At 38.1% G+C, this 10,374-nt stretch overlaps 1 protein-coding gene across 2 annotated transcripts in view; it reads left to right on the forward strand.

The window, feature by feature from the left end:
- COL15A1 (collagen type XV alpha 1 chain) overlaps positions 1–10,374 on the forward strand; it is a 197,300-nt gene that overhangs the window by 72,857 nt on the left and 114,069 nt on the right. For both annotated transcript variants that reach the window (XM_069105698.1, XM_069105700.1), the window contains exons 5-7: positions 1,732–1,812; positions 5,667–5,904; positions 8,492–8,604. In XM_069105698.1, the coding sequence (XP_068961799.1) occupies positions 1,732–1,812; positions 5,667–5,904; positions 8,492–8,604 (432 nt within the window). The remainder of the gene's footprint in view (positions 1–1,731; positions 1,813–5,666; positions 5,905–8,491; positions 8,605–10,374) is intronic.

Below are 10,374 nucleotides of genomic sequence, written 5' to 3' on the forward strand. Positions count from 1 at the left end.
AAAAGAAGAACCATTGTAATACGCCTTTCTCCTTCCTCTTGGGAGAGAGGGCTAAACCTGACAGCAACCAAGAAGAAAACCTGTGTAGCTTTAAATCTTTTTCTTATTACTTCTAGTCTAGCCATCATCTTCTTACCAGAGTCTTTATAGGCTGCTTCTCAGCATCTCCTGAGTTTTGGAGGCAAACATGTACAGCATTCCAAGTTTTTTGTGAAATTTGAGGGTTTACCTTTTAAGGGACAAATCAATTTGAATCAAGGAGGTCTAACCTTGTTAAAAAAAAAATAGAAAGCTGCCTCCTTAGTTCAGTTACATGATTCGTTACTATCTTGTACCTAAGATCTATTATTCTCCTGGAACTAAAAAGTAGTAGGGTGTGAATAGAGGGATAGAAGATTATTATACCTTCCCTGATTCCAAATATGTGGAAGGAATGATGTTTCGATGGAAAATCATGATGTTGCCGAAGAGAGCTAAGCATGTAGGTTCCTGATAACTATGTGTTAGAGAAGGTGTTGATACCCTAGAGCGTACACCAAAAAGGACCAGTGTCTTGAAAATATACCTCCCAAGGAACTGTTGGAGGGCCTCGACATATGTAGCCTGCAGAAGAGAAGGTTTAGGAGGTAAATAATAGCATTTTTCAAATTGTTTAAGGTAAAGGAAGAGGGACTAGGCTTGTTCTACTTGGTTCCACTGGATGGAACAAGGACTGACAGTTTGAAATTACAGAGAGGGAGATATTAGCTCAATATGAGGAAAAATATACTAAGAATCTGAGTTGTCTAAAACTGGGACAAGCTGCTTTAGAGGGCTATGAGTTCTCTTTCCCTAAAGATCTCTAAGCAGAAGTTGTATGACCATTTGTCAAGAATATTATGGTGGGGGGCGGCTAGGTGGCGCAGTGAGTAGAACACCAGCCCTGGCATCAGCAGGACCTGAGTTCAAATCCGGTCTCAGACGCTTAACACTTACTAGCCGTCTGACCTTGGGCAAGTCATTTAACCCCAACTGCCCTCTAAAAAGCAAAAAAATTAAATTAAATTAAATTTAAAAAAGAATGTTATGGTGGGTGTTTTTACTTTGGATGGGGGTTGAACCATATGACCTCTGCCTTTTTTTAAGATACTAGATTCTTCACCAGTTTATGGCTAGCCATAGTATATTTTCCATCTATTTTCCCCAGAGTCACCAAAATGGGCAACTAAATTTTAGACTGAATATAAATAATAATAGATACATATATATATATATAATACAAACAAACAATAGATACAATACTAATACAAAAAGAATTAACCTAAATGAATTAATCTCTTATGCTTGGTAGATGAGAATTAGTAAAAGCTGAATTGAAAGATACTGGATCTTCTTATCCCTTTGTTTTAAATTCTTTTCTTTATTTATTTACCAAGTATCACCCAATACTAAAAAAATTGATTTAGAAGTGAAACATTTTCTCAAACCAGTAGTTTAAATTGATTATTAAAATTTTTATTGATTATGAAACTAATATTTTATAATACATAAATTATTAAATTAAATATGAAAATTGATTATTAAAAAAACAAACAACTTTTTAACAGTACATCACTTTAGAGTGCCAAGCAGGCTATTGCTTTTTAATCAGGCTTAATCTTTTATGGAAGATATAGTTGTCATTATCTCATGTTAATTATTTCTCTGTCATATGCTATATAAGGTATATGAGTTTAATTTGATTTTGCCTAGGCATCTGGAGAGACCAGTGGTCTTCAGGAAGCAGAAGATGTTGCTGAAATACAAGAAGCTATCACATACACTCAACCCCCTGTAAGTGGCTGATAGATCATCATTTTTCACTAATGGTAAATGAGTTGGTTTTGACGGGGATACAAGTCCTCTTGTACCTTGACAGGGTCACTATACTTCATTATCTAGGGGTTTTCCCCACTTCATTTCTGAATTGTCAATCAGTTGGTCAATAAGCATTTCATAGTGCTTAAGCATTGGGATCCAAAACTCTTGTATACCAAGTACCTTCTTTCCCACTTCTGTTCTCTTGCTTGTGCTACTCTATCTGGAAAGTCTTGCCCATGCCAATGCCCAGCAATGGCTGTCAAAATTCTACACATCCTTAAAGCCCAGCTTAAATGTTCCTTGTCCCATGAATTATTTGAAAGAGTAGTTTCCGTAGAATGTTGGGAAAGGAAGTTCAGTTCTAGGAGAAAGTGGGCAGTGAGATAGTGGTGAGGGAGGCTCAAGTATGAATTTTTTAAAAAGAAATTACTAGTGGAGGGAAACAGACAGAAGGGATGGTAGCTGGACAAGATGGAAAGACCAAGGAAAGTCTTTTTGTTGGATTGGTGAGCACTGGATAAGTTTGTCGCCATATGGAAAAGAGTGGTCGGACAGAAAATGCATGACAGAGAGGACATTAGCTAGAGCAAGGTATTAGATGGGGCAAGAGGAACTGAAATCAAAGAGACAAGTAAGGGAATCAACTTTAGTGAGTAATAGAGATCCTTCTTTACGAACAGAGGTATGGAGGAAGCAAAAGTTGATGATGGTAAGAATAAAAAGAGAGGAAAGACATTCATATCAGAAGGGCTCCATCTTTTCCTCTGTCCCCTAATGGGGACATGGAAGCATATGGAAATTGAGGGAAATTTTCTAGCTCAGTATAAATATGGAAGTTCATGAAAACAACTTCTATAAATAGAGGATATGCTTTGTAGCAGTAGCCCTAATGATACAGACACACAATGATAAATCCAACAAAATTAAATTCTGACTCCCGGGCCTAATTGGGCCTGCCTTGAGACAAGGCCACAATGCCATTCCAGGTCAAATCTGAGACAGATAGACAGACAAACACACTCCTTGCTTCTCGTGCTTTTATCCAATAGCAAGAGAGGAAGAAAAGGGCATTTGCCTGCTGTTCCTGAAATTCTGCTGTCTGACCACAACCTGGTGTTCTTCTATTTCTCTGACTTTCTCACATGCATTAAACTTATTGTTTGCCCTACTTGTGACCTTTGGTCTCCTTTCCCATCCCTTTTCTCTTAACTCATCTTTCCCACTTTGGTTCCATTTTCCAACCTGGAGCTATGATTTGTCATTTTCATGTTTCATTAGCTATTACCCTAGAATTTCTTCCTTGTCCTCACCCTTCCTTTTCCCCTCTTCCATCTTCCATTATGCCTGTGAATCATTATCCCTGGGTATCATATCATCTGATTTCTCTATTCCTGCTCTAGGGCTACTGAGTTTCATTGAAGAAAGGTACTGGTATTTTTGTGGCTTCCATGGGTTTCCTTCCCTTTTTCCATGATTACAAAATCAGTACTTCTGGGGTTTGGGCAGGAGCTGAGAGTGGGGTGATGGAGAGGCTAGGGTGGGTATAGGGAGGGGAGAGAGAGACAGAGACAGAAAGAGTTATATGTCATCACTTGGGTGCATTTTGTGGATGTTGGGTTCAGATGAAGGCATCAAAGGAGCTTACCCATCTACGGCAGTATATGTTTCCATTCCTTGATTCCCCTTTTAAGTGAGGTACATATGGCTCCTTCTGGTTTCCTGAATGGAAATCAGTTGTAGGTGAGAGGTGGAATGTAAAATTGGGTCTGTCTGACCTTTAGAAGAGTAGAGATCTCCAGTGAAAGTTTACTGGTTTCAGCAGGGTAGGGGAAGATGGTTCTGGGGTAAAATGGGAAATCATCCAGAGTTTAGTAGATAACTACAGGAATTTCCTTATGAGGGAATTGACCCAAGTCCTTGTTGGCTGGTGGCTACATGAGAAATGTTTTCTGAGGCATTCCTTTTCCCTATTTTAGAGAACAGAAACAGAAGAAAAGTTAATGTTGGCATATGGTGATAATGGAGACAAAGTCTTTTGTTCGGGGGGAGGGGGGGAAGGATGGTGGTAGGGAGAGAGGGATACAGACAGACACTCAGAGTATATACATATATCCAAATATATATATATATATGTGTGTGTGTATGTACATTGTATTTTGCATGTATATATGTAAATTGAATGTAGTATTGGGAGAGAAGGCATTAGGATATTGGAGGATCAGTAAAGGTTTCATTCAGGTGGTGTTTGAGTTGAATATGAAAGAAAGAAGGGCTTCTAAGAAGCAAAGATGAGGAGGGAGTACATTCTAGGCATTCCAGACAGCCACAACAAAGGCACAGAGATGGGAGACTGAGATGTGTGTGAGGAACAGTATAACGGCCAGGTCATTTGACTGTAGCGTAATACAAGCCGAGTAACATATAATGAGGCCAGAAAGATATTTGGAGTATCCAGATTGTGATGGGTTTTAAAAGGCAAACAGGGGCTTATATTTTATCCTAGAGGCAATAAAAAGTCACTGGAATTAATTGAAAGAGGGAGTAAGGTGGTCAGACCTTCCCTTAAGGAAAATTACTTTGCCAGCTGTGCAGAGGCTAGATCAGAGTGGAGAAACCTGAGTCAGGCAAACTAATTAGGAATCTACTGCAGTAATCCAAGCAAATGGTGATGAAGATCTGAACCAAGGTATCGTTTTATAAGTCATGAGAAGGGGTTGGATACAGGGGTGCACTGGAGTTCGTTCTTACTGGCTCTCGATAGCTGATTGTTAAATTTTCAGTGTGAGCATTTATGCCACAGAAATAGACAAATGCTACAAACTGGGGTTTGGTTTGCTGATTATTTGGACTTAGGAAAGTGATTGAGAAAATATCAATTATATAGATTAAACTTAAGAGTGTGCCATGCTTTTGGACAGCCAGTTGTTAAACATTTGGGAGAATGAAGGGCAGAAGATAACACTGACATTACAACTATGGCTTTCCTGATGCCATTGTGTTCTGTCACTATTTTGACAGGGCGAGTCAGTCAACAAATATTTATTAAAAAGTTATTGATTCCTAAGTGAATAGGGAAAGGGATTGGATCTGTGATTTCACTGGTATATGGAACTTTATGGTGAGGAAACTCCTAATAAAATAATTATATAATAATAAATAGATGTTACATTGCTATAAGGGGAATGATGGCACAGTGAATAGAGGGCCAACCCTGGAGTCAAGAAGACATGAGTTCAAATCCAGCCTCAAGCATTTACAGACACAGTGACCCTGCACAAGTCACTTAATTCTTTTTTTGCCTCAGTTTACTCGTCTGTAAAATAAGCTGGAAAAGGAAATAGCAAACCACTCCAAGAAAACCCCAAATAGGGTCACAGAGAGTCAAATACAACTGAAATGACTCCACAACAACATTTCTATAATTCATGCTTTATAATTTATAAAGTACGTTCCTACACATTGCTTCATAGAATAAGGTAGATGAATCTGGTATTGCCTTACTTTATTCCCAAAGATGCCATCTGGTTCTAAATATTAACTTTATTGCCAGACAATTTTTGCAGTGGTAAATAGGACATTTAACAATCATTTGAATATATTAAAAAGAACAGATTCTTAAATGAGGCTCTTTGGAAGAAAATCAAGCCTATCTACAATTGTTCCAGGTCTTCATAAAAATCTCTTTTTTGATATTCCCCATTTGAAGGTGCACAAGCTTACTCTTGGCTTATTTGGCACTTTGTGGGTGTATTTTCCTTCTCCAAACTATTCAAAGACATGTCCTTTGCCTATTGCTAAGAAAATAATTTTAGATTTTTTTTTTTTAGCCCGAAGAAACAAAATCAGAGCCAGTAGAAGCACCTCCAACAATACCAACTGAATCTAAGGAAATGGAACTCTCAGGTGATGCTGAGACTGAAGACGGTTCTGAGGCTGAGGATGGCCCTAAGGCTGAGGATGGCCCTAAGGCTGAGGATAGCCCTAAGGCTGAGGATGGCCCTAAGGCTGAGGATGGCCCTGAGATCACCAACATCAGTCACACAGACTCCAGCAACTCAGAACAAGGTGGGTTCCTTAACTCATTTTGGACTTTGAGGCCTTTTCTTTATTATAAAGAATTCTGCCTAGTGACAAATGGAAATCTAGTCATATTTAAGATACAGTTACTCGAATTCTTAATCAGTTGGGATTCTTTCAGAGGGCAATTACAGGATCTGTAATTAAGTAATTTGTAATAATTTGTAGTTAACAAAATTGTAATTTATAATAATTATTAATTTATCATTAATTAATAGGATTTGGAGATAGAAGAATCTTTAGAGACCATCTAACCTAGACCTATCATTTTACAAATGACAAAATTCAATCACAGAGAGGGAAATTGATTTGTTCAAGTTTTTCGGCCTATGACTAAATCCTGTTATTGCTAGACTTTCCTGGAATATTTTGAACTCAAATTGGAATTTAATGCATGAAGAATCCTAGAGCAACATAAAGTAGGGACCAACGGAGCATAAGGCCAGAGATCTGGACCCAGGAGGAACCTCTGAGGTCATCTACTCTAATTCCTCCATTTTACAGATGAGAAAGTTGACTCCCCAAGGATGTCAGATGATTTGCCCAAGGCCACACAAGGAGATACAGTTGTGAAGAGAAAATATATTTTGAAACATTTTCATAAAATCATAACCAAACCAATATCTGAATGTCTTCCCCCAATTCCTACAGATTAAAATCTATACTCCTAGTCTGACCTTCAAGACTCTCCACTTTCTGGGCCGTATCTATCTTCCCAGCCTTTTCCTATCTATCCCCTGATTTCCCCATGCACATAGGACCAAGCTGCTAGGTGGTATAGTGGATAGAACCCTGAGTTGGAATCTGAAGACCTCAGTTCGAATTCTACTCCAGATGCTGGACTAATTCTGGGCAAGTCACTTGAGACTCTCTCAGTCTTGGTTCCCTCATCTGTAAAATGGAGATAATAATAGGGTCTACCTTATAGGGTTCTTGTGAAGATCAAATGAATTAACAAATGTTGAGTGTTTTACAATCCTCATCATACTATAATAACAAAAACTAGTATTTATACAAGATGTCCACAAAGCCTTAATGAAGTTTTAAACTACTAATTATTAAACTATAAGATATAAAGCTATTAGCTTAAAACTTCATTAAGACTTTTTTATAACCCTCATGATATAATAATAATAATATCTAGCATTTATGTAAGGTGTCTCTGAAGTCCTAGTAGAGTTTTAAGCTATTAGTTACTAAGCTATAAACCAGTAGCTTATGACTTCACTAAGATTTATGATACCTTGCATAAGTTGCTATTATTTCCATCTCCACATTTCTACTCATATTGTTCCCTGTTGCCTGGAAGACTTTCCTTGACACCCTCCCCACCTCATTCCCATTTTCCTTTGCTGACAGCTTGCTCTCCTTCAAGGTTTTGCTCAAATGAGATCTGGACTATGAAGCTTTCTTTTCCTGCTTCTTGTCCCACTCCCCAAAAGGAATGGATTTCTCTCTCATCTTTTCTACAGCACTTTGTACTTCTGTAAGCACTTATATTCCAATTTGTGTAAGATTTATCTATTTATCTATAATATTTATATATTTATCTATTTATTCCCTTTCCCCATAAGCTCCATGCAGGCAGGGACTAGTTTTTATTTAATTTTTGAGGTTTTCTTGGTGTCTTTCACAGCCTCAATAAATGTTTGATGAATAAATAGGAGATTTGATGAGTAATTGATTTGGTGTCTCCTTGATGAGGAGAGACATTAATCCTGTCAGTGTTGATCATGTGGATTGAAGAGTTAAGAACTAAATTAAGACCATTAGATGCCAAAGTGACTGGTCATTTTGGTAAATCAGTTAAACCAATTAGGTGACATTATGTAACTGGTGCCACAACAATCAGCCCTCCCCCTCCAAAAAAATTTGTTTGACTGAAATCTTCACCTTTCAACAAGCTATATTAGTGATCTGTGATCTAGCAAAATATGGTAGGAGAATTAGTAAGGATTGTTTGCTGGACCTAGAAGCATATGATCGTGGCCAAATCACTCACTGACTCTTTGGACCTTGGTTTCATGATCTGTGGAATGAGGAAGTAGGACTGGATAAACTCTAAAATTCTTCCCAACTCCCAAATCCTGTCATGTAAGCAACAAGAATACCCTCATAGTCCAAGTCCCACTTTTTACTAGTTAAACAAAGACTGGGGAGCCAGATAGTCATAAGCACTCTCTAGTGGTTGACAGCCTTTTATGGATAAGAATAAAGTCAGTCGAGGTGACTAGGTGGTACAGTGAATAGGTGGTACAGTGAATAGAGCACCAGCCCTGGAGTCAGAAGGATCTGAGTTCAAATCCAGCCTCAGACACAACACAAAACTGGCTGTGTGACCTTAGGCAAGTCACTTAACCCCAACTGCCCTACCTTCCCCCCTGAAAAAAAAAAGAAAAGAATAAAGCCAGTGGTGGACAGTGAAGCCTCCAGGCAACCTCATGGCTAACCAGTTCATTAGACCTTCTGAGCCCCATGAAAGTGTATGTGTATGAATGTATGTGCCATGGGGGATGTCAATCTCATTTTCACCTAGTCTTTATACTATAATAGAATGACCATTCCTTCCATTTAGGATCTGGTGATTCCATTCATGACACACAAGAAAAGGACAATGTTACTGACAGTGACCAAAAAGCAGAGATTGGTTCAGGAAATGAAGAATTCCTTGAAATAAGTGGAGAAAAGGTAAGTAATAAATGAAACACATCAATTCAGTAGGAAGTGCCTCATTTGCTTATTTTAACCTTAATAGTGAGTTTTTATTAAGTATACTATCACCAAAAAAAGTATTTCCCTTAATAACCTACTCTGATGCTTCCTCATGTTCTGCATATGACTCTGTCTCAGTTCTTGAAGGTTATACTACTGAGGTGCAATCTCTGAAAGGTCCTACTAAGATAGGAAAACTCCAACCATGATCTGAGTGATGGAACATGTAACAGCTCTGTGAGGACAAGACTGGTGGGAAGGGAGGTGTGGCCATCATTGCCAGAAGGTTGGCCAAGGGTGATGAAGTTTTGGGGGCTGTGGCAATTCACACAGGTCACATATAAAGCATTCAAAAACATAATCTGTGATGATAGAGGAAGTGAGTATCCATGCCCAGAAAATCATAGATCTTTTAAGGTGTCAAAGAATTACTTAAAGCTCTGAACTGGGTACAGTACAAAGTAATCAAGAACAATACTGTGCTCTCTCTCACACACACATTCTCTCTCTCTCTCTCTCTGTCTCTCTCTCTGGTCTGTCAAACAAATATCAATTTTTCATCAGATTTGTAATTTCATCTATACTTGAATTTAGCCATTATAGATTTATATAAATGACTAATAATTTAATTTCTCAGCATAAACTTCCCTCCATCAAACTTCACATAATACTATACTTTCTAATGAACTTTTCATCTAATGTGGATTATAATGATCTATGTTTGTGTCCTCCCTCCCTCCAACCCCCAAAACCTGTTGGAACCAGGAACATGTATTATCATTATTTTGTTTTGTCTAGGACCTGTGATTTCATTGTTGTAGGTTTTCCTGGTAAGGGAACTCCCTTTACCAATACAGATCACCAACTGCTCTGTAATTTAGGGTATTAAAGAGTTGCCTGAAGCACTGAGAGATTAATTGATTTGCTCAGCATTATATAGTCAGTATATGTCAGAGGTAGGATTTGAATTTAGGTCCTTTTGCCTCCAGGGCCAACTTTCTTCCCATTGTATTCCACTGCCTCTCAACCAAATTAGCTCATTTCAAACAGTCAGGAACTTGAGTCATCTACCTGGAATATTTGGCTAATCAGCTATAGGCTTACCAATGATAACCATGAGATTTATTCAGCTAAGTTAATACCACTGCCTCCCCAATAATTCAGAATTGTTGGTTCACTTATCTAGGTTATTATAAATACACAAGTAGACCCACTGAATAAATAGTCAAGTATTCCATTGCTTTAGAGCTGGCCTAGGAGATACTGGGAGGTTAAAGTGAAAATAATGCTATTATTAAAATGAAAATTGCTAGATATGTCCCAACTTTATACTAATTTCATTATCACTGTGACCAGCACACAATAGATGGCAAGTAAATGATTTCTGACTTTTCTTCACTTGGAATCATGGCAACTCATACTTTAAGACTATATTAGATCTATGGTCTCATCAATTTAGGTACTGTCTTTCACAATGCAGTTCACAATCCATCTGTATCTACCCATCACACATGACTCTTGTGTATCTCCTGTTAATCTGCCACAAAGGATCCAGTCAACATACTGGGGCCCTTGACATTGAATTAATACCACTGGTGGTTATACCTTACCCTCACTATGTAACTGAACCAGACACATTTCTTCCTTTCTTTCTTTTTCTTTCTTTCATTCATCTTTCTTCCTTCCTTCCTTTCTTCTTTCTCTCTCTCTCTCTCTCTCTCTCTCTCTCTCTCTCTCTCTCTCTCT

Source organism: Petaurus breviceps, unplaced genomic scaffold (genome assembly GCF_028583685.1).
Source record: "Petaurus breviceps papuanus isolate PSGF00001 unplaced genomic scaffold, PetGlider_PUasm1.0 138, whole genome shotgun sequence".
Taxonomy (NCBI): domain Eukaryota; kingdom Metazoa; phylum Chordata; class Mammalia; order Diprotodontia; family Petauridae; genus Petaurus; species Petaurus breviceps.